This window comes from Phalacrocorax aristotelis, chromosome 3 (assembly GCF_949628215.1).
Source record: "Phalacrocorax aristotelis chromosome 3, bGulAri2.1, whole genome shotgun sequence".
NCBI lineage: Eukaryota > Metazoa > Chordata > Aves > Suliformes > Phalacrocoracidae > Phalacrocorax > Phalacrocorax aristotelis.
The window spans coordinates 67,406,296-67,431,315 of NC_134278.1; the positions used below are offsets into that span (position 1 = coordinate 67,406,296).

Consider the following 25,020-nt stretch of genomic DNA (forward strand, 5'->3'; position numbering starts at 1 on the left):
GTATTTAGCTGCTGACTGGGGCTAAACCATGACAGGAGGGCTTGATAACCCATCCACACCAGTGCAGGTGGTTAAGATCCAGTAGGATCTTATTAGGATCCAGTAAAGCCAGGAGGTTTTTACATGCTGAATACACTATGAGCAGGACACAGTCACCTGAAATTAAATTTTCATGTGAATTCATTGGAGTTAAAATTTTGCAGCACATAATGGAGAGTGTCACCTATTAATAGGCACTAAGCCAGTTCTTAGACTTACTGTTTTATTATTTTGATTAAAAATAGAAAGAAATAATGCTCTAAGTAACACACTTGAATTTCACTAGATGACCCTATTTACAAGTAAAACGAGGAAAACAAAATTCAAGACTTGGTTCCCCACTGCCCTCCATGCTGGATAGTTATTGATAACTATAAAAAATGTATGCGAAACACTATCAGCTTAGAATTGCTGGCATTTTAAAATGTACTTTCCACGTGTTTAATGACTTTCAAAAGGTGTGAGGCTGTGTAGAATTAATACCAAAAACTTTTCAGCTTATGCAGTATGTATTTTACATAACAATTATAAAACGAATGCATTTACTTGTATTTTAGCAGCTTGACTTAGAGTGACTGAATATGGTAACTTTAAGATGTGGCTGGTCTGATACTGCATTTTACACAGGTATTTTGATAAGTGTGAATGTAAATAACTGGAATTGTTACAAATGAATGATAGCTGCTTCTTGGGGTTTTATCTATACTGTAGTATATACCTACAGATACACACACACACGCGTGCGCGCGTATATTCAAACATTGTCCTCTGAAAAATAGACTATGAATTATCTTTTTTATATGCTACATATATTATGCTTGTTTATGGTGTTTTTATTTAACAAGCAAAAAAAAAAAGTGTGCTGTCTAGTTTTACAGTACTGGAGGATACTCTTGCTATACACAGTTCCAAGTGCCTTAGACAACTGTTTAGCTCTTTGAATTACAGATATATATGAATGAATATATATATGAAGATAAAATGAAGAAAATCACATCAATAAAAGTGTTCAAAAAATCTTCACAGAAAATATTTTTTCTTTAATCTCTAGCAAGTACATGTGCATGTATAATGGAGTTAACTTCAGAGATAAGTTATTTGTTGGAAAGTAGCCTCCAGAGACTGAATTAGAAGTCCCTGTGAATGGAAATGAAAAGCAGGAAAGTTCATGAAACTTTCCTTTGAATTTTGGAACTCCTTCAGGCACACTTGGTAGCTCTCTCATGGGTGGTGTATTCATGCAGAGGTGTGTGTTCAAAGTGGTGGCAGTTATTTTAAAAATACAAAATAAGTGTTGTAGCTTGATGGTTCAGAGACCTAATCTATGCTCCCAGTTTCCTTTTTTTTTTTCTTAATATGAGCAAGAAGTGGTTTCCACTAGTTTCAGTGGAATAACTTCATTGACAGCAGGTTTGCACCAGAATTACACCTACTGCACATGGACAGAACTGATCTGCACGGTTGAGGATTCAACCTAGTCTACAGTTTATCTGCCAATGCTTTTTAATTACTTTGTAATAACTTCTGCTTTGCAAGAACTAAGAGAAAAAATAATAGCATAAATTTTCTCACATGGAAGGCAAGTTATTGATTATATTAAGGAAATGCGTGTTTCCAGCGTATTATTTTTCAAGTGTCTGCCTCAACAGTGAGACTGTTCCAATATTGACTATTCTTCTTCAATAAAGCATAAAATAAGTGGTTAGTGACCTGAGTGCTTTTCACCTCAGTCTCTGTAGTTGCTCTTTGCTGAGTTTAAACTGCAAGGTGTCTCAGCAGAGATCACAATGAGAGAGTACAGCGGGATGGATAGCCATGTAAGGTTTAGAGGGAAGCAGAAGCTTAAGTGTCTCCATCTGAAAGACTCTCTCATACACATTTCACATACACGTGATAATAACTTTTGAATTTTGATATATCATAAATCAGTTGGAAGGAGATGACTCACCCTTAGGCATCAACAAAGGAGGCAATATGATACATATTATTGCTAAACACTCAATCTTAAAACTAACCTCCAGATGTATTACTGTTCGCATACATCATCAATCTTCTGTGATAAGGGAGCCTGTTGTTTTAATCACAGTGTGAACACCTAATATAGGTCCTTTCCCCTAAACGCTTAGAATCTAAACAGGAAATACAGGGCGGGGGGATGTGAGTTAAAGCAAGACAGAAAACGCTGAGACTTAAAAAACTGAACAGGTAAATTTAACTTACACATATGAAACAGATGATTAGCAACAGAGCTGAAAGCAAAAGCTGATTTTCCCACTTCCAGACTGACAATTATACTCCTAGATGAGATTTGGGGTATATGGAATGACAGTACTGCCACTATTAGATAGGGGGTCACCAGGTGTAGGGGATTGTCAGATGTAATCCTACTACTCTGCACTTCTGTGGATGCCAGAGCTACCTCAGGGACCTGGAAGCAATAAGGAATAATCTAATATACTTCATTACCCTACAGATAAATGCTAAGCACTGCATTTTTAACAGTTGGGTAATTCTGCTCTTAGTTACCTTGTGAAAAGCTAGCTCTGCTGTTCCACCTGTCAGTGGGTTTGCAGTATAGACATACTATAGAAAAGGAGTTGCTCCTCTCAGGTGCAGTCCTGAAAAAAACATTCACAGCATTCAGCCAAAGAGTTGCTAACCCTCCTGTACCACGAGGTGTGTACTACAACCTTCAGCTGGCTGACAGCAACAAGATACTCACCATGTACCTTTAGGAAGCAAGAGGAAAGGAAGGTCTAGCCTTTGCATGGATATAGGCAGCGATAATTTGAATCCTCTGCATACAGGAGTAATTTCAACAGATGGAGCAGATCAGATTAGTTCCTGCACTTTCCGTGAGAGTGTTGTGATGAAACTTGATGGTAAAGATGCAGGACTTCCAAAAACAATAGCCAGAAGAGTGAAAATCTGGGCTCTTTTGGAGCTTTAGTGACACCTACTGAAAAACAATGAAATCCACTCAAATACGATTAGAGCTAATATTTTAAGGTATACATATACGTATATATTTAGCTGCATACATATACACACATAATATGTGGATAATTCTTTGTTAATTTTCAGTAACAACTTTTCCATAGTTGTTGTTTTAATCGTCTATGTGCACATGGAAGACTGGTCCCTCTGTGTTTCACACTTCCTTTTTGAAACGTAATGAAACAGTTTTACATCATATTCCTAAAATACCAAGCATACTTTTTTGGTTTTTCTCAGCAAGGAGCACATATGCGTGTGCCCGTGTTTGCGCCCAGGCATGCTACATGGCATAGGTGCAATTTATGCAGTGTCGTATCACCAGCAATAAGAACTCATATATGGCAAAACACCGTTAATATGTATTATTTACACCTGTGCCTTCAAATTCAGCCTGGGTATGAGCTTGTGCAGAGCCACATTGCAAAGGTGCACACCAGTGACCCCTGTGGCACAGCTAGTTGAAGAGGCCTGTTCTGCCGGGCCAGAAGGCGAGTATCGCTGTGCCTCCTATCTCACACAGGTTCTTCATAAGTTTATTGTAAGTTCAAAGTTTATCGCATCTTACTGTAGCGCCCGATCACCTCCCTGCCCCTCTCCCCGGCCGCCCTCAGGCGCCCGCCCTGCGCCGCCCCGCCCCGCCCCGCCCCGCCCCCAACAGCCGCCCCCAACAGCCGCCCCCAACAGCAGGAGCAGGGGGTGGAGTCCCAAGCCTAAGCCACGCCTCTCCGCCGGCGAGCCCCGCCCCGCCCCCGCCCCTTTCTGCGAGCCACGGCACGGTCGCTGCGCAGGCGCATTGCCCTTTGGCCCGCTCCCGAGTCCTCCATTGCTGCCCTCTGGCGAGCGGAACCATTCTCCACTACTGGGGGGGGAGAAGGAGGAAGATACGTATATGAATGGTGAGGGAAAAGCACTCTGCTTGAGCTGACGGAGCCCCTCTTTTATTAAAGAGCTATTCAAGTCTGAGCAAACTCTCGCTGTTGTTGTTACTGTGAAAAAAAAGGGTCAAGAGTTGCAGCTGATCGTCTTCCCCCCCCGCCCTTGCTCACTGGTTTATCCCAAGATGGAGGCTGCAGCCGATCGGTGCTGAGGGCCGGTCCGCGTGAGGGCGAGCGGGTCGAGGGGTGCGGGCAGCGCGCGCCGCCTGTCCTGTCCTGGCGCCATGGTGAGCAGGGGCGGAGGGCACCGGGCGGCCGCCAGCCGCTCGCTCAGCCACCCACCCGCCCACCCACCTGCCTCTCCGCTCTCCCCCAGCCTTTGGGTTGAAATCGGGCCGTTTCCGTAGCGTGGAAACTTGCTGGGCTGTCCGGGGGCTTGCACCGGGCCCGGGCCCGGGCCCGCCACGGGGAGCGGCGGCGGCTGCGGCGGGGGGGCGGGCCGCGGCGGCGTGGGAAAGCGCCGCAGAGGGGCGGCCTGCCTACCTCCCCCGGCGGCGGCCTGGGCCCCGGGGCGCGTGCCGCCAGTAAGCCGACCTGAGAGGTGTTTGTCCGGGTGGCGCGTTGCCTGCTCCCGAAAACTTACCGTATTTCCTTTTACCGTTGCTCCAAGTACAAGATTTTAAAGCGCGGTTTGGGGTTTTTAGCTGAAAACATGTGGCAGCTGATGTGCTCTGGACTTTGATATGACACGGTGCGTAATGTTGTACGCTTAAAGTTACCAGGTGGAGAACATAGGTTAGGTCTGTAGAGTAGTTTCCGAGTTGCATACTTCTGCTATTAACGCTTTTTCGTAGGTAAGTAAAGCAGGAAATTTTGTGATAAAAGCGTTTCCCTGGGTCAGATGTGCTAACTTGTAGAAAAGCCTTTTCTACCCAGTTGAGAATGCTTCAGACTTTTGTTGATCCTGAATGTAGATATATTCTTGATGTTATAGCAAAGTCTGCGTAACGGTGCAGTCGATAGTTTTCATGGCCGATACCAAATTACTGCTGTAGGAACAGCTGCCTAAACAATTTTCAAGAAGCTAGGTGTGTCTAGATGGATTTCCTTATGTCAGTTTCCTGTGTTTCTTGGATGAAGTTTGTTTCAGATTTGACTCAGTGTTTAGAAAGTAGTTACTTTAAAATTCCTTTCTAGGATAATGTCTAATATGTATATGCTACAATCAAATATTTATTTTAGCAATGTATTGCCATTTTGCAGCTGAATACAGCTGCGTGTGCTGTTAGAACATACGAAATGGCTGTTGTGCATGTGGTGAGAAGAGTTAGGCTACCACTAGTCTCTTTTTCCTATGTCTCTAAGTATATGTTTATAAGACATTGCCTTAAAAGGAATATAGTAGCATGCTCCAGGCAAAAGATTCTCTTTATGTGTATTTAATATTTAATTTATTATTAATGGTTAACCAAATGTCCTTTTGCAGCCTCACAAGAAGAAGAAGCCCTTCATAGAGAAGAAGAAAGCAGTAACGTTTCACTTAGTGCACAGAAGTCAGAGGGATCCGCTTGCTGCTGATGATACTGCACCCCAGAGAGTTCTGCTGCCTACACAGAAAGTAAATACTTGCTTTAAACATTGAGGTTCATTTAGGTAAGAAATGTTGCAGGAGAGAAAAGTGGATATGCAATCATACAATTAAAAAACATAGTCTGAGAAGAGGTAGTTTTTAGTCCAGCTTATTGAGAAGAAGGGGATGTTGTAGGGAGCTTGATATTTGTGAGTTACTACGTGATGGGCTGAAGGATTACTAACTGGCAGTAGGGATATAAATGTATTTAAAAAACCAATAAAGGTTGCCTGACCCACCTTAAAAAAACAGGCTATGTTAGTTATGCTGCTTATGGAAAGAGTTGTTTATGGTCCTGCTCAGACACCACCTGAATGCTGAACGAGACAGTTACGCGTTCTAATTGGTGGTGCGTTAGGGTAATGAGTGAGGAGAGGCTACAAGGGCTTTAGAATTCAGGCATTGTCAATAGATGTGTTACTCTTCCTTTTGCTAATAAGTTTTAAATGGACTTAAGTAACTAAATGTATTTCTTTTTACGATTCCAAGGGGCATGAGGAGCAAAGGAGGGAAGAGCAGCGGAAGTATGGAGTCTTCTTTGATGATGACTATGACTATTTGCAGCATCTAAAAGAAGCTTCTGGTCCTTCTGAGCTTGTTCCTTCTGTGCATGGACAGCAAAGCAGAATTGTTGTCACAAGTGAGGGCCACATAGAAGATGAAATTCAGCGGGTTCCAGTAGGTACTATTTTTGCTAATAATAAGATTATGCTGTTCTTTGGAGTAACCATATATATACTTCAGGCAATGAAGTATGCCATTGCTAGTCAGTCACTTCTAATTGAGGGACTTTGGTTTAACAAAATACTGTCATTTAGTTGAAACAGGTGTTCTTGGTCAGAAACACCTTTTAGGTACAGTTTGGTGATACTACGTAAGATTTGAAGTTTAGATGTGTATGTTAGTAAGCTTTTGATAAGCCTTTCAGTAAAGGGGGAATTTCAAATGTGTGGTAGTGTTCTCTGAAACAAAAAAAAATATTACAAATTTCACTGTTTCTGCAGTACAACCATTCTCTAAAACACTTCAGAGGTGTAAAAATACTGTGTCTATACCTGGAGAATATCAGAGAGATGAGAATTAATACTGCTAATGCTTTACCTAGCTTTCATTGCATAACTGAAAATTTGCCACCAATGAAGTGGTGCTTGTCTTAATATTTAAGTAATACTCACAGAGATTCTTCTGGTCACGTGATTATCTGCACGTTTGTTAATGTGAGCTCAAATGAGAAACTGAGAACAAATATATGGTGGTGATGGGGTGTTTTTTTTTCTTTTCTAAGGCTCCATCTATTAAGTTGCCTTCCTCAGTATTTGCCACAGAGTTTGAAGAGGATGTGGGCTTGTTAAATAAAGCTGCTCCTGTTTCAGGTATCATTAAATCTTTTACCTTTCTGTAATGTGAGTTGCCATCTAGGCAGTAGGTGGTAATTATGGGTTTGATTACAGTGTCATATTTGTTTTGGTTTAGAACAGCTCCGTAGCAGACATAAAGAATGATCTATAAGAGGCCTATGTTTCAACTTGAGACCTGTTTCTGTGGTTCACTAATAATAGCTTTTCAGCTTTGCTTGGGGGGTGGAATTCATGAGCTCTTACTCTTGTGTGGCAAATACAAACTAAAAACGGGAAAACTGTAGCTAATACTATTGATTTATTACTCTATCTGTTTGAATCCAAGTCTGGGACTGGATTTTCACTCTCAAAATTTCTCTTCTCAAATGCTCAGTGGTGTTTACTTCCTTAGTATTCTTTTAGTATTACAGGCTGTAAGAATGCTTTTGTTTTGTATCCATGCTTGCACTGAACATTCACCTTACAGCTATCTAATATTTTATAACAGGGAATAATTGTGGTAGTTCTCTCTGTCCTGACAGGAGGATGCTAAAGACACTTTGGTTAATTGCAGTAGAGAAACACTTCTGACCTTCTCCAATATAGGGAATTTTAGGGGGTGGGAGGTAGGGTTGGCAGTTGATCGTACAATACTTTAACTTGGATATTTTTCCTTCTCTAGTATTCTAAGTAAAGTATATTAAAACACATTTATGGAAGCTTAACAGCTCTGGGGAATGTTGTTTTCTGCATGAGGAAAATTGACAAGAGGCTGGTGACTTGCATGGGCATGTACCAATCTACAAATTTTATTGAGAGGTTTTGTGATTCTTAGGTTTAGTCTTTCCTTAGTGCAAATTAACAGTCTAGTTGGATTCGGTTTTATAAAGAAAAGTAGCTTCTTAATGTCAGAGAAACTTAAATATTTATGTTTTCTGTTTGTTTTTTTTTTAACTTTCTAGGGCCACGGCTAGATTTTGACCCTGACATTGTTGCAGCTCTCGATGACGATTTTGACTTTGACAATCCGGACAATATCCTGGAAGATGATTTTGTTCTACAAGCAAATGAACTGCAGAAGGGGTATAGAGCTTTGTAGAACTGTTTGTCCTGTGTAAATAGGAATGATGCTATTTGTTATTTTATTTGTTGTTATAGGAAGCAAGAATGGTTTCAGATTTCAAATTGAATTCTTAGCTGTGTTAAAGGAAAAAAATATTACCTTGTGTTATATGGGTGGTAGCTTATAAAATCAAATTTTCATGTGTTATTCAAGAGATGAGCTCAAAATAACAAATGAAACCCATGGATTATATGTATTTGTTTACAGATGCAGTGTATGGAATAATAGGATTCTTGAACTATTTAGAACATTACCATCTCTCACATTTGAAATAAGTCAGTAATGATACTGATGAAGGCTAATGGGTGTTTCCAGAAGCTTTACAAATGCTTCACCTGATATCCCACTGCATATTGTTCAGGTTTTGGTATCATTCCCAACATTCTATGAACAATGAGAAATTTTGCTAGTTTTAATATTCAAGAATGCAGCTGGTGTTTTTCTTTTTCCACTTTGACAGGTGTAGCTGTATGTAAACATACTCTCATTCTCAGTGCACAGATGTGTGATCCAACAGTTACCAGGAATGTTTTCAGCTTTCAAACAAACGTATTGTTACGCTGACTTTAGTAGCACCGTTACTGCTAAACTTGTTTTTATTTTACTGGCTTGAAAATAATCACTTTTTATCTTGGCCTCTCAAGATTTGAATCTATTATTGCCAAATGGTGTCAGATAACCCAGCATTGGCCAGAGCTGTGGAAAGGTCCATGTATGATTCTAAAACCATTTTATACTTCTGTTCAGGGGATCAGATGCTGAGGATGAAGATGAATGGGAAGATGTGGAGGACGATAGTGATGAAAAGGATAGTTGTAGTAATGATAAAGACTATGATTCAGAAGGTCCTTTATCAGATGATGGGCTGAATGGACAGACAAAAGAATTTCTTTTTATGCAAGAAGAAACCAGGAGTCGTTTCACGGAATATTCCATGACATCTTCAGTAATAAGAAGGAATGAGCAGTTAACCCTGTTGGATGACAGATTTGAGAAGGTGAGGCGGCTCAAGAATGTAACTGTTAATCATGAGGGTGTTAAATGCTGCTTTGTCTTTTTATTCATCTCAAAGTGGTGTCCTGTATCCCTGCCCGAATTCGTACTGCCTTCAGTAGTCAGGGCATTTAACAGCTGTTCTTTGCACATATTCTGCACTTAATATTGTGTGCGCTAAGTGGCTCATATTACATAGTGTTAATTATTATTAAAAGGCCTGACACTGATATTGTTAAACAAAACTATTCCAGTCACTAATCATTCATAGTTGGTGTTACAATTTTATCTGAAAGGCTCAGTTCAATGCACCACGTCACGTACAAGTGCCTGGTAAAGACTCAGTTCTTTCACCCCTTCTCTGCAGTGTGCCAAGTATGCATTCATGAAATGATGTCACAGCAGTGGAAATATGGTGTAACTTTTTCCTTGAGCAGCACCAGGCTTTCTTAATGTACAAATTGAAATAACACATCAGAATAAGAAATACTTTCCAGAAGCTGATTTATATATTATTAAAAGATAACTTTGTGACTCTGGTGCTGAAAGAATACTGACAGTAAGAAGGGAATCGTGCTGCAGATGCGTTTGGCAGTTGTTTATCAAGTGAGAGGGGAGAGGAAAAACGGCAAGCAGAAATGAATGTGCAAATCTTCTTTAAGCTAACAAGAAGTTGCATGACAAATGTGATCTAATTACAGATATCCACTTCTTTATTTTAGTTTTTTGAACAATTTGATGAAGATGAAATTGGAGCCTTGGATAATGTGGAGTTAGAAGGCTATATTAATACGGACAATGCTCGGTTGCAGGAAGTCCTGAATGATTACTATAAAGAGAAAGCAAAGAAGTACGTATTCCCAGAAGTACTGCTTCACATAAGTACTTATGTAATCCTGTGTTTATACTGAAAGTTTTTGTATGTTGTTTCCAGTTCATGTACTTGGAGGTTACATCCTGTGGTAAAAAGCAGCTACATATGAGTATTAACCATTTTTTTTATGTCACTGAATGTCAGTCTTTGCTTATGAAATTGTAAAATTAGGTGGAGGCATTTTGTTGGTTTATGTGAAATTATGCTCCTTTTGTAAAATTGTGTTGAATTCAGAGTAAGTAATATCTAGAGGCATTCTTCCTTTTGCTTTTTAGTGTAGCTTACCTTTCTCCTTATACCTTTACTTTTGGTTTTAACAGGCTCTGTAGCCAAGCATATTCTGTCCTGTTGGCATGCAGCTGATTCCACTGTATACCTAGTCACACGATATGTGTGACTGTTGCATGGGTGCCGCTGTTTGCAGCACTGCAAAAATCAGTGCTTATAAAGCAACCCTGTGTCAGTGTAAGGCTACATTTCCGCAGTATCTTTACTTTGTCTTGAAGCAGGTGATATTATCCCAAAGTTAAATGGCTAAATGTTCTCACATTAGTCTTATGCTTCCTGACTGAAAGATATGGCAATGTGTCCCTTGTAGTGAAAGATGACTGGTCAGTAGCAGAGCCCATAATCACCTCTAGGGCTGCCTTGATTACAGGCTAAAAAGTATACCCTCTTCTCTTCCTGTCCTCCAATCACAGATTTTGTGTGCCACATAATTTTGAAACGCAGAAATACTGCTTTTGTCAACTGTGTCTCTTGTCCTACTGTTATGGCTTATTTGGGGAGTCTTACTTAAGGAAACTTACTTTTGATGCAAGTTTCATGAGGTTTTACTGAGGGGAGACTGCATTTACATAACTACACGTTTTCAAGAAAAGATAAACTTTTTTTTTTCTGGACTTCAAAGTTGTGTGAAATTGGATGCTCTTGAACCCTGTGAAGATATAGACTCTCCTGTGAATGAAGAAAGTGAGGAAGAAAAGGAAGAAATAGTAGCTGTAGTTATTGAAGAACCAAAAGAAAAGTGGGATTGCGAATCCATTTTGAGTAAGTATTTCGGAGTTCACGTGTTTGTTCCTAGGACTTCAAAGTAAATGATAGGTGATCTCATAACTTTTCTAACAGTGCTTTAGGTAAAATGGTTTATGCTTCTGGAGCACAGCAGCAGGAATTCTTGCTAGATAAAACTACTGGTTTTGTGTGGATAACTTAATTGTGCTATTTTATATCTCGAAAGACTAAATAATAGTACAATTCAAAATAGATTTACCTAATTTCGATTTGCAAGCCCTTCTTCACTACTTTTTTTTCCTTTGTGACCTAGGTACATATTCAAACTTATATAATCACCCAACACTTATTAAGGAGCCATCAAAGGTAAAATCATTAAACTTATTCTGAGTAACAACCTGGCCTGGGAAAATTTGAGACAAAAGTGATTGTTTTCTCAATGGATATCTGTTTTTAAAAGGAGGAGGGAGCAGAAAAGAGGTTTGGGGAGGGTGCTAGCCTCTGGTATTACTTCTTCACTGAAGAAGAGTTTGGATGTTCTTTTTTCTATTAGAAGGAAAATTGAGTAAGTTCAAAATGTCTGTAATAGCTAGGCAGAAACGTAGAGAGGAAGGAACTTATTACTGTCTTGTTATCTGTGATATACCTTTGAGTAATCTGTGTCTCACAACCACATATTAGGTTTTTCTTCTTGAAAATAGGCTTGTCTTTCCCTTCTACAGATTGAAGCAATTTATTCTAGTTCTTTGGCCTTCCAGACGTTCCCCATCATTAGAGCACAGCTTGATGTTCCAGATGTATGAGATTTTGAAAGGAAACCTTTTTCTTGAAAGCTTGTAAAGGAATATTAAGCGCCTACTTAAGTTGGGTTTTTTTTCAGTAATATTTAAATTAAAGGGATACATGTTTTCTTGTTCTGGGAGGCCAGATTCTGCTTACAGGTGTGTTTGATTTCTTACTTTGGGATTAATGTGCATTTTTCTGAGGGAAGAAAATAGTATGAGGAAACTTGTGTTATTGCTGTTAAATCTGAATCTAATGGTTTTATACTGATAAAGGAGTGCGACGTGCACTTCTTGGAGGGAAAGCTAGGGACCATTAATACAATGCGCTCTCTATTTTAGCCCAAACCAATAAAAGTTTCCCAGAAGACCGGAATTCCCCTACACGTCTTGCCTCAGAAAGGTCTTACTGCTAAGCAGATTGAACGCATGCAAATGATTAATGGCAGTGACCTGCCAAAAGCATCGACGCAGCCCCGTCCCAAAGATGAGAGCAAAGAGGATCGCAAAGCTAGAAAACAGGCAATAAAAGAAGAGCGAAAGGTATGCCTTATTTTAAAGAAAACCCTGAGAAACATAGTGTTATCTGAATTCTGTCTTATGAACTTTTTTTAAAGCTCTTTTTTTCTTGTGTCTGGAAATTAATGGGAAAAACTTGCTGGTCTCAAAGGACTGATTATTGCTTTTTTAAAAAAATCCACTGGAAAGAAAGTTAACCTCATAATTTTGTCATCCTAATTTCCTATTGGAAATTTTGGTCTGTTATTGTGGCCACTATTACATATATAACTTCAGAAGGAGCCCTCATATTTCCTTACTATCTAGGGAAGCAAAGAAAACAGTTAAGATGTTTCAGATCACACAAAGTGAAAAAAGTCTCTGAAAGAAATGTGGAAAATCTAATTGGCCACAATGATACACTAGTTGTTTTATTTGGGAGCAGAAATTGCTGGCATATTAGAAGCTTCAGCTAATTAAAGATGATAATCTTGGCTTTACACATATTAATTTGACTACTAATAATTAGTGCCATCAATAATATTACTGTCCAGATTGCTGCTGTCTTCATGATCTAGAACTGTTAATGGCTTCTTTTTGCACATTATGCCTATTTTGTAAAGTTGTAATTATTCATACGCGCAGGAACGCAGAATGGAGAAGAAAGCCAACAAGCTAGCCTTCAAATTGGAGAAAACAAGGCAAGAAAAAGAGTTGCTCAATCTGAAACAAAATGTTCAAGGACTGAAGCTGTCTTGATGAAACTGAGGAACTTCATGTGGAAACATCCTTAAGTTTTCATTTGTATTGAGAAGGGAACGGCTTTGCTCAAATGCTACTGTAACAGGAACAGTAACTTGTCATTCTTTCTGAAATGAAGTTATACATAAAACAAGGTATTAGTGATGTCTAGTCTGCCGTGAGTGACATGGCAACTGTTACAAAGTTTCATTACAGTAGAGATGTAATAAAATTACAAAAAAATATTTTTCTTACAAGCTATCACTGGACAAAGTTTTATATTTCTTGAATGTATTTGACAAATCAGCAGAATCCTACAGATTTGATCTGATTAATAGAAGAATCTAAATTATTTCCATTTACAAAGCAGTATATCCTTTTATGTCTTCTCTCCCCTATACTGATAATTAAATACAGTTCCTTGATATAGCACAGTTTTGTAAATTGAGGTCTTTTCACCCACTGCTGAGTTCTCTTCTCGGTTGGTTATTTATTGTTCAGGTACCATTATGAAACATGAAAAATAACCTCTTGTAAACAGGTGTCTGAAAAGCTGCTGTGTTGCTAGGCATCCCTGTTACCTAAGCTGAATTTTTATACTTCTTAGCCAATAAAATCTGTTGCGACAAGTTTTGCAGTTATCGTAGCCTGCAGAAAATGAAATTTTCCACTAAGTAATAACAATGGACCATGTGAGCTTTGCAAAACAGAATCAAGTGGACAGAGGAGGGAACTGAGAGAGAGGGGGAAGCATTTGTTTTGCAACTCTATCCTTGGAAGAACTGAGAGACTGGTAAAAGGGAACGTCCCACCTCAAAAGACACCGAAAGCTGAGTGATCAAGTATGAAGTCAAGGAGGACAATTAGTTGGGGTGTTTATACATGCTGATAAGAACTAAAACTAAGTGTCCTCTAGGTGAACTGTCCTGTATTATAATACTAAAAATCACACCCATAGGTCAGAAAGCCCCCTACTGCCCTGCCTGAGCATGCATGGCAGATTTAAAGGGAGCTGTCCCCGTAAGACCAAGTAAGGAAGAAACTGGCCAATGGTCAGCCGGGGGGGCGGGAATAGTGGCTGTTACTGACACGCGGAGCTGCATAAATACCTTGTGGTTTGTCGGTGCGGGGCACTGGCCTTGCGGAGTTACCGCCTAGCACCAATCTTTTTCATTCATTTCATATTTGCGCATATCTCCGCCCCGTGTGTAGTCTGGTGTTTTGCACACTGGGCGAATGAACCTGCCTTTGGGGAACAGTTGCAGTAGTCAGTGATCCTTACCGTTGCTGTTGAAATCAGCTTTGCTGAAAGTACTCGATCTGAGTAGTACGGCAAACAAAAGAGCAGTTGCTTAGGAAAATACTGTATGTTGCAGATAACCATTGTCTTGTTCAGATATTCTTCACATCTTGCATTCAGTTTGGTTTCACTGAAGTACGAATTTATGACCCGCTGCAAGGACTCTCTGAAGCTGAGCTGAGGGCCAGTATCTTTAAGCTTGCGGTGATCTTCTATTTCTGTACTCTGCAAGTGACATGAAGGGGATTTGTAGTCAGTCCTCCTGCATCCTTCTGTATTCCTGAGAAACACTCATGGAAACATTCTGTCTTAAGAATGAAGATTGTGTCATGTTTAGTGTGCCACCTGCTACTTTCTGGAATAGTGATGGTCTGCCCTGAGCCATGACTGGGCATCGCCGGCTCCTAATGACTTACAAACGAAATGGAATAAATGTGGGTGCAGATGGCCCGCTCTCGCTTTCCAGCCCCCCTCCCTGCATTTAGGCAGTGGTGACTTTGAGCACTCTGCCGTCATCTCCTTGCCCAACTGTGATGTTATTGTGAAAAGGCATACCTGAGCAGTCATGTGGAAAACAAAAAGCTGTCCATCGTAGTAAAGGAGAGCTTGTGCTTCACAGAGGCAAGAGAAATAAGGTAGTTCTGCAAAAGGGAACCCTGGCACGTGGCTGTAGATGTGCCTTTCTGACAATGAAATACTGTTTCAGCAAGTGCTCAGTCCAAATGCTGACTGACAGCCAAAAGCCATCCTGTACTGTGTAACTGAGGCTCTTGCACGGTTTGAATTTTACACAGCTGCCCGTAGTCAAGATCTGGTTCCTTGTGCAACCTGTGGAAAACATTTTGCACAAGATGTTCCAGTAAAACAAAACTTCTGTCTGTTTTCCTTTTTTTTTTTTTTTTTTAAATGGGAATGTCAGTGCATTTAGCTGAAAGGGATGGTGAGCACTGGGGAAGAAGGAGGTGGCTGCTAGCAGACAAATGGGTTGAACACATGTTTAAGAGAGCAAATGATTTAATAACTGATTTCATTAGTGAACTTGGTTAGAGAATTAATGTTCATAGAAATATTGTGACTTAATCTGCAGTCTTGCACTATCTTAATTTACCTGCTTGTCCGAAACCAGATGTTTACTATATATCACATTTAAAATAACATATTGTCTCTTGGTGAGATATAAATTGCTAACCTGAAGCTTCCTTTGTGTTCCAGGTTTCTAGGCAGAACTTGTTATTTCAGGCTTCCTGGGAAAAATAGACTAATAAACCATCTGATAAGTAGTCCCTTTGACAGCATAATGTAGGCACCAGGCTCTGTTCCAAAGCCTGCTGAAGTGAATGAAAAGATTCCCCCTGACCTCCCTGATCCCTGGATTACAAACTAAATGGGTGGCTGCACAGTTTGCCTGGCACAACCCAACTGCGGGGTTTGTCTGCAAGGGGGGTTCTGCACTCACCCCCCCCCCTCAGTTTGCATTACTGATCCCATGGCTCTGTGATAAATCAGATCAGCCCCGTGATAGAACTAAAAACTGATTTAGTAAAACAAAAAGAAAAGACAGGGAAAATAGGCTGAAAGCTGAGTAACTGTGAGCATGGAGATGCAGGTGGAACTACCCCGTGTTACTTACTAATTCCATGTTTTGGACCTCAGATCAAATACATTAAGAATATGATGGTTTAATCCAGCAAAATAATTTGAAAATACATGGTTTTGGGGAGGCAGGAATTTTCTTGTCACTATGACTAGTGTGAGATAAAAGTCCTGTAATCCCTGTCCATGCCCCAGTGATGCAGGACTGGCATGCTCCTTGGTAAGCAAGGCACCAGTATCTGCCGCCCTCTTGGTCCTGCAGAGGAATTCTCCTCTTAAGTTTGCTGTCAAAAATGTCTAGAAACAGAAGATAAGGACCTGAAGCACCTGAATAGAAAGGTTCAAAGGGAAATTAGAATGTAGAAACACTTGTTGTGGTAGAATGAGGTGCTGCTTGGCCTAGCTGAGCTGCAACGGGAATGCCTTGCTCAGGCAGCTGCTTAACTCATGGGAAGCGGGTGGGTAGCATAAAGAAACTAATGAGAAGATCAAGAAGAAAACTGAGAACAGGAAAGGGGGGCTAAGCAAAGGAAAATAGGAATGGAGCCTTTAATTTACCAGCTGTGCATGGGCTCCAACAGGTGTGATCCACAGCGCAAGAGCAAGGATGTAGCTTGGCCCTCGCTTTCACGTTGCTCCTCACAAAGGGGACTGGCCATCCTGTTGCAGAAGAGAGCGGTCAGTGCTAAAATCTGAGGCGCTTCTGAAGCTTAAGACCTCCTTTGTTGAAAGGTGTGGCTCTTCCAGAAATTCAGCACTGGGTGTGTACCTACCTAAAATTTCCCCATGCTTTCAGCTGCAGGTGTTGTCCCTAGTTTTCCTTCCGAGTTGCCAGGTTATGTGTGCTGGTGGGCAGCTGCTCCCTTTCAGCCTGGGGCTGTTGCTGTTTTAGTGGTGCTGATGGGATGGACAGTGCTGCTGTTTGTCAGGGGAGCCGCCGGTCTGGAATACTTATCTAAACTCAAAGAACTGATAGTGTAAATATCAGCCCCTTGAACAGGATCACTCTGTTCTCCCTCTTCACCAAGAAAGAAAGAAAACCAAGGGGGGGTGGGGGGGTGGGGAGTCCAATGGGACTGTTCCTGTTCACAGACCCACTCTGTTATTCTCTGCAAGTTGTTATTTGTGCTGGCCTTCAGCATGTCCCTGAGCAGAACAAACTGGAAATGGCTTCTATTTCTTATTTGTGTCAAACTGCAGCTGTACTTGGACAGCTTTTTAAAGTTTTGCTGAACTCCTTCAGGAGTTAAACTGAACCCAAGATAAATACTGCTTCAGCTCCCTGCTCTTGAATAAAAGTAATTTTAAAGCCTGAATAAGGAAGCGTATTAACAAAGCATGACTTCAACCCATAAACAACTGTTTTTCTTTGCATCCCAGCTGAGACATGATCCAATATGCAGGAAAGTCTTCAAGAAGAAGCGTAAGCCCTTCAGCTCTGTGAAACAGAGACTGCAGGGAACAGAAATCACCACTGTGAAGAAGAAGCCCCCGGCAAAAGGTATAGTTAAAATTGAAGCATGTGTGTTATCTCCATACAAAGTCTTTCATTCAGTAATGCTATTGTTTCCTCTGGGGACAAAACCTGGATGCTGTGGATGAGTCTCACATATGTGCTTGATTCAGTGCCAAATTCATTCCTCCCCCTCCCTGCATGGCTAGTGTTTGAGAATATTCCTCCATTCAGAAGCCAAACCAGTAGGTGTCATGACTACTCTGAGCACATGTCTCTGCTCTTCTAGGAAATTTTCAATTAAGTATTTTAAAGACTATGTGAGTGTCTGACAACTTCCTCTTCACTTAAATCTGAACAAGAGTGTGATCCAAGATGGTTGGTGCATGAATGCCCCAGGTTGAACCCGAGAGCTGTCAGTAGCCGCAAATATTCCATGGATGAAGCTATGGAGATTCACTGCTATGGAACTGAAGGGTTTCAAAATGTATTTAATTTGAACTTATTTACAGAACTTGAGGGGAAGAGGCTTAAGCTCTTACTGGAACAAGGTTTTTTCCATGCATTGTTGGGGAGGAGGCAAATACACATGGAAATGCATGTGTATAGCATTACCCAGAGATGCTAAATCACTGCTATTTTGGTATCCATGCAGACTGCTGTTGTAAAATGTCCTTTAAAATCAGTTGTGGAAAGAAACAGAAGTGTACAAAGGTTTAAAGCAAGAAGACGACTCTGACAAGTGGAGGAGAAGGGAAGGTGTTGGTCATAGTGTCTCTTCTATTCCCTCTGAAGAGCCCTTTGGTCTGCCACGACCAGAGTGTTTTGCTGGAGAGCGATGTTCTTTTATCCATCTTCTGGTGCCGTCAATAGACGGCAAGCAGCCAAATCAGCTTTCCTATGCCTTTCAAAAAAAAAAAGAAAGCAAATTTCTTTTGTTTGTAGCATTTTTCCTTTCCCTCAGAAAGGAAGAACCCTCACTCTATGATTTTTTCCTGTCCCTTGCAAGTGGGAAATATAGTTTGTGTCTTCCTTTATTCCATTACAGTAACAGCCAGAAAAGAAATCTAACTGGAGGCAGCACCATGAGGATTTTATTAATACTATTCAATCAGCCAAGCATGTCACAAAAGCTCTGAAGGAGGGCCACCCCCTTCCGCCTCCTCCCCCACCAAGCATCAATCCAGGTTTGTGGTCTACTTTATCTTATTACTGATCTTGTACTGATCTTTGGTAAAGCAGTGACCTCTTATTATCCACAGCTGGGCTTCAGTTTTGCACCCCCAGCACAACACAATGTGAACATTAATTCCCTTTGCTATCTCTAATTTTCAGCTGTATTTCTCGGATTAAATTGAATAGGAGTGCAATGCAGAGGTGGGAGGGAGAAAGAGAAGACTAACTGTACCTTTTAAGTTTAAAGGCAGCAAGTTTGGGGTCTGATATTAGACAGTGCTTTGGGAAGAGAGTCGGAATGCCTGTGTTCTAGCACAGGATGCACCACGGTGTAATAGAGGGAGAAGTACATCCCCTCCACATTCAAAACAACTGCAGTGCACATGGGCTTCCCCACTGCCATGTGATGGCTTTTCCACTGTCTCCTCCTCCTGTGTTGTTAGGGGAAATCAGTTAGAAAAAGACAAGTCTGGTTTACTACTAGTACCAGGTGTGGTCTCTGCACAGAGCTCACTGTGTTCAAAGTTACAGATCCAAAAAGATCCACATACAGCCAGTATTTATCATGATATGTGATTTATGAAACATGGGGAGCAATCTTGGAAAGGGTCTCAGTGCAGTCCTGCCTGCTTTAGGAAGGCAGAGGGAGGGAGGGGGAAGGGGGGAGGCTCTCTGGGCTCACTTCCAGAGGAGGAATTCGTGACTGATAGCAAAACCAGCTGCCGTGACTCCAGCCTTTCTCCTCTTCTAGATGACTGAGATGCAATATAAGCAGCAGGACACATCTTCCTTCCTTGATTGGGGTCAAGCTCCCCTCTGAATTTCCACTGGTGAATTCTTTAATGACTCTGTTATTTCTTGTCTGACTCTACTGACTCTAAAACCAGACCCCTCCCTTTCCTTCTCCCTCTTGGAGGAAACCAAGTTGTGCAAGAGCTGCTGCGGTTGTGGAGAAAGGAATTGAAGAACTGCTTTTTAGGAAAGACAAATTGCTGAGGGGCCTAGTGAGGATGTATATCTTATACTACAGGACTGGAGAGAAAGCGTATGGATTGTGGGGAGGAGAGATATTCCCCTTCCCTCTCCTCCTCCTCCTCCTCCAAATAGAGCCCTAAGCTCCCCGTTCTCCCCCAAAGTGCCAGGTCCTCCTGCAAGCCCCCCTGAAGCCAGGCATCTGCCCTGTCTCATCCTCCCCTGCTCTCTTCAGAACCATTTTGCCCATGCTGCTGTTCTGGGGCTGGCTTTTGGTGGCTGCGTGGGCCACCTTTTCTGGGCTGTTACTAGGAGAAATGGTTTGTAAAGGTGCTATATCTGTAAGATGAGGATAAGGACACTTGGGCTGCTTTTGTGAAAGGCACAGGGTGGGGAGGAAGGGTCTGAGGACAGCAAGGGCAGTGCGAGGGCTGAATGTGACTGTGCTGACCCCAAACACCAACCATTCATTGAAACAAGAAGGACTGCACCAGTAATAACTGTAGCCGAACAGTTTTTAGGAGAATCAGGACTATACCACCATCAAAAATTACTCTAGGAAGCACTGCTGTGTGTTCTTCACAATGCCGCTTCACACCCAGAAACCTGGCTCTTGGCTGCACCTCAGCTGGTGGGCACAACTTCTTAAGCAGTATTTTGTCCATGTCCAAAGGAAGTGGGTTTTGTGAAACCAACTAACAATCTTAATGACCAATCTTCAAAAGTAGTCTTAAAATCATTGGTTTAGACTACTTGAGGAATTCCTAAATATTGCTTTTTCTGCAGATATGTTAATTGTGAGTTTGGGTGGGAATAGGACAAAGATAATAAGATCTGCTTTTAATAATCTCCAGGGATTTATTTCTGAAAGCAATTACTGTTTAGTTGCTGGGTTAATACTGTAAGCATGTATTTTGGGATCCCAAGTGCTTTTCTAGAGGAGGCTTTTGTAGTTCTCCTAAGTTTGCACTTTGGGAGCTCATGGGAACTCACCATGGTCACCTGCTGATGGAGCCAGGTTTTGAACTACATCTTGAGTGCTCCAGTAAAGCAGGGCAACTCTTCCCCTGTAGTGTATGAACTGTGACACAAGTTGTTCCTTTCTCATGATCAGAGTATATTCAGTGTCCACACTGCTCATGAAGGTTTAATGAGGCTGCAGCAGGGAGGCATGTGAAGTTTTGCGAAGAACAAGCTGCCCGCCGTGCCTTTGCTGCCAAGACTACTGGGAAGGCTTTGTAAGCAAACACAGTGCTGGAGATTTACTGAACTGTAGTTTTTAGTGAGACCTATATTAATATAAAACTTAAGACTCCAGGGAAGTTGGTAAATTTTTAAGACAAGACACGTGCTGAACATCAGCTAGGAGTTCCTTGAAGCTGGAGCCCTTTGATATAAAAAGTGACAGAATATGATAGTATGAAAAAGTTGGACAACAATTCCTTCAGACTCTTCTGCGATTGGATTCCAGGGTAACAGCTGTAGGGGAGCGGAAACCTGGCAGCTTTTGCAATATGTAGAGAAAGCTCTTCCTGTTCATAAGGGCTCCCTCCTGTCTGCAGGTTTGCTGCTCCTTGCAAATGTATAGCTGATTTACTGAAGGCCAAAGGGCTAAGCCCCTCTGGGGAATCAGAAGGTGGAGCTAATTGTCAGTGGCTTAAAGTGAGCTCCTATTTTATTATAGAAAAAAAAATTAATGTAAACAGTTCCTTTAGGAGAGTACTGATTCTCTGGTTTGTTGGGTTTTGGTGGTGGGTTTTTTTTTGTGTTTTTTTTTCTTTGATTGTTTTGTTTTGTGTTTTAAAAGGCGTTTTAAAAACTTATTACTCCTTTACCTATTTGGGGCAGGAAAAATGGCTTCCAAGGGGGAGGGGGTGCACCTCCCTGGTCCTGTTTTTCCTGTTTCGAGCACTGCTTCTGCAGCAATTTGGAGAGTTGTCACCGGCTCCGTAAGCTCATTGCTGGAGTTGTGTGGATTGTGCATCTTCTTTTACTAGGGCAAGCAGCCAGTGACTCAGAGAAAACCCCCAATGTTAATAACTGCTGTGCTTCTGCTTCAGAAGAGGCTACAAGAAAGTGCCAATATAGACAAACCTAGGCCAGGTAAGGCATTCATTTAGACATATTTATGTTTTTAATACAAAAATCCTAAACTCATTTCCATACAACACTTGTTAGAAATGAAGATGGTCAGAAATTTCCCAGTGGATGGTGTTGATATTGAATGGCTAAGTCATTATCCGGATCTGTTGCGCTGAGTGTATGCACAGAGGTTTTCATGTGGGTTCTCAGGAGCGGCTTCTCAGCCTTTTCAATTAGAGGTCCTCAAACAGATATGTCCAGATGTAAACCTAAAATACACAGTCTGGGTGTGAGGTTCCTTCTGTCCCATAAAGGACTCCATAACCGTTAAACTTCAATGTTAAGATTTATTCCATATTCTTTAACTTTCATTAAGTCCATGTAGATGAAGCATCAAGCTTTGTATGTGTTTTGTTCCATATGACTTTCCCCCTGTTCATACCTTAAAGTTAACACCACCACATCTCTAGAACAGGATACTATATAATACATTTGCTAGCACCCATCGCTACTGGTAATCATGACCCATACTCAGTCTCTGTTAGGAAGACGTTTTATAATGTTATTTTAATAGTTATTTCTAGTATAACCTGTGAATGATAACACATGCTGCTGTCTGTATCAATATCTTTGACACCTACATTTCTGGGTTTTATATTGAATTTATGTAGGTTATAAGTTTTATGGTCAATAAGTTGTTTTAGATAATGATCTGCAGAAACCTCTCTAGGAATACTGTGGGAAATCAGATAATCTTTGGGTATGTCTACTGGAAAAAATCTTCAGGAGAGTGTGAGCAAGACCTTTTTTTTTCAACATTATAACATAAAAGGACCTCATTTGCTTTTGTGTATATACAATATCCTGTTGCAATGTTTGCAGTATGAACTTCTTTGTATTAATTGAAGCAATCAATTGCACTGAAAACTTTTGCAGAGCTCCTCATGTCCCCAGTGTAGGCTGCTGAGAATATTCTTTTTGGTGGTCAATGTTCTTTGGTTTGGGGCAGCTCCATCTCAAGTAGGAAGTGACTGTGCTCAGCCACAACGGGCATCTTGAGAAGATTTGCTGCTTGATCGTGCAAGCCTCTCTAGCAGGTCTTGTGCTCTCGTGATGTGCTTCCATTGTCCAAGTGAGAAAGATGCCAGCATCCATTTCAATAATCACTATGTCAGGATGATGGTGTGGAGGCTCTTCCTCCTTCTCAGTGTTTACTTTCCCAGACCATGTTTGGTGCTTCTGCTCCTCAGACCATGCAGCCAGTCTTCTTCCTATCTTGGGCCATGCAGAGCCATGTCAGAGCAGCAAGAAGGCCTTTCAGTCCCTGCTTAAGGTGGTTGTGGTGCTGTTGTGCAGGGGGACAGCTCAGGTCATCAGCATCTTGCACCCCTGTGACATGCATATGACTGCAGAATATGAGATTCTGGCAGGGAACATAGCCAAGACAGATCCCCTGTAGCTGGCAAGGCATTTTCAGCCTGGGACATGAGCTCATAAGAGCGCTTGGAGTGTGCGATGAACAGTAACTTGCACAAAACAGTCTGTTGCAGAGACTCACATTCAGAGTCTTTGTAGGGTCCTACTATGTGGAGTTTTGCTGTCCTTGTTTGCTGCTGGTCAGTTGCAAAGTACCTACAACTGTGGGGAAGTCTGCAATGGGCACGGGAGCGTTCAGTCCACAGTGCCATCATCAACTCTACCTACCTCCTTGACTTTGGCAGCTACAGAAAAAAACTGTTGACAGTAGGAGACCAGTGGTCTCATCTGGTGTTCTCCACTCCCTGGATTACCTGTGACTAAGTTAACAGTGCAGTATCTCTTAGGGTTATTGTGCAGGGCCTTGCAGACCATCAACAAGGATTTATTGATACCATCACCATTCTCAAGGTTTAGCTGCTGAACTCTGAAACTCAGGGCTTGACGGGACTGGGGAGTAGATGCCTCTTCCCTAGGGACACTGGCGAGTCCAGGTACCACCAGGATTGTAGTTGCAGCCAGTTTACAGAGAGGCTTGGGGCAGCCAGTGCCTCCAGCAGGTCCCCAGCACAGACATCCACACTAGCGTCCAAAATACAGGAGAGTCCTGTATGTCCCTGATAACTGTGGGAGTGGCTACCCTGGGTGAGCTTGTACGTGCTGGGCTGTGGGCAACTGCTGCTGCATTTTCTGTAAAACTTGAGCTTTGCCAGGTGCTTTACAGAGCGCTTTGGGCTAGTGAGAGATCAGTTTCAGTGCAGAGCAAGAGTGCTTTTTAGCTAAGAAAGCATACATGAGAAACTGGCTTCGAGTGGTGCAAATAAATGTCCTCATTCTTAAAGTGTTTCGAAATGGTTTCCAGGGTGAGCTGCTCCATCACCTTCCCAGGGATTGAAGTTTAATCTTCTTAGGTAAAAATATAAAAGCTGTTTCTATGCAAACAGCATATACATGGCTTGTGGCTGCTTTCAGACAGCAAATATGCAACAGAAGATAGAGTGGTTGGTCAGCAAATATGTGTTAAGGGTTTCTTCTGACGAATTATGGAAGACCTTAAGCAACACAGTTTTCCAGCAAGTCTTCTGCTCCAAGTGCTATAGCTACCACATCCAATAAAATAAGCAGACTGAAACTCACTGTTCTTTTTTTTTTTCCTTCCCCACCCTCCCCAGGCTTCCCAAATTAACAAAGTTAATTATGCTGTCATTTTTAAAGTTGTGAGGTTATTTGTGTATCAGTTGCCAAAATGTAATTAACTGATTGCCTAAAAGGAGATGGATGTTACCAGTAGTTCAGTCAATGGTTTCAAGAAAATGTAGGAAGATCCAATATAATGTTTTTTTCCCCAACACTTTGTTTTGTTATAGTGAACAAGACAAATGAACATTTTAGAATTTTGTGTATATGTTTAATAGAATCTTCCAGTAAACAATGATGCTAAATGGTAGTGATTGATAAGTGATAAATGGCCGTGTAAGCTCTGCAGCAGCTTCAAAGCACCTCAAGTTCAGACTAACCAAATCTCATTCTTCCATTAAAAACTTCAATTGCTTTTAGAAATTGATTGGCAAGACAGAGATGTCATGGAGGCATATCCCCTTCTTAGGTCTGGCCACCTGATTTATTACCAACCTTGGAGCACCTTGCATAAATTGTCAATGTTGCAATATGCTGGGCTGGGGTTTTGTTGGTTTGGTTTGGTTTTTTAGCCCAACAGTTCCCAGTAAGGCTTTCAATTAAAACCCTTAAGGAATGCTCTTGGCCATTAAATGTTTATAGAGTAAATGAAGATGAAAAGTAGTTGGACACACAAATGACCAGTACCAGACTCTGCTTAGGCTGTAGCTAGCCACTACTAGCTAAATATAGAAAGGATGACACTGAAACCAGGGTAACTCCTATAGCTAACCTGTCTTAGAAACAACAGGCATGAAATTACCCCAAATATATTAAATCAGTGCTTCTCAGGCTTTTTTCTCATCCCAGAAAGAAGGAGGGAAACAGCCCATTCTGGACTATCCTGTGCAACACTAGCACAATTGCTTTCTTTTACAACCAAATAAAT

At 41.4% G+C, this 25,020-nt stretch overlaps 2 protein-coding genes across 2 annotated transcripts; both read left to right on the plus strand.

The window, feature by feature from the left end:
* The first annotated feature begins 4,072 nt into the window (after nucleotides 1–4,072).
* Nucleotides 4,073–13,532, plus strand: LTV1 (LTV1 ribosome biogenesis factor). The gene is made up of 11 exons (XM_075087823.1): nucleotides 4,073–4,198; nucleotides 5,398–5,529; nucleotides 6,031–6,219; nucleotides 6,827–6,914; nucleotides 7,841–7,961; nucleotides 8,749–8,998; nucleotides 9,717–9,844; nucleotides 10,779–10,918; nucleotides 11,196–11,248; nucleotides 12,007–12,207; nucleotides 12,808–13,532. The coding sequence occupies exons 1-11, from the start codon at nucleotides 4,196–4,198 to the stop codon at nucleotides 12,919–12,921; spliced, it is 1,419 nt and encodes a 472-aa protein (XP_074943924.1). The 5' UTR covers nucleotides 4,073–4,195; the 3' UTR covers nucleotides 12,922–13,532.
* Nucleotides 13,533–13,636: 104 nt separating this feature from the next.
* ZC2HC1B (zinc finger C2HC-type containing 1B) lies at nucleotides 13,637–21,600 on the plus strand. The gene is given in 5 exon segments (XM_075087824.1): nucleotides 13,637–15,062; nucleotides 17,177–17,302; nucleotides 18,304–18,436; nucleotides 20,512–20,648; nucleotides 21,395–21,600. Coding segments are annotated over 5 exon segments (705 nt in total). The 5' UTR covers nucleotides 13,637–14,876; the 3' UTR covers nucleotides 21,518–21,600.
* The last annotated feature ends 3,420 nt before the right edge of the window (nucleotides 21,601–25,020 follow it).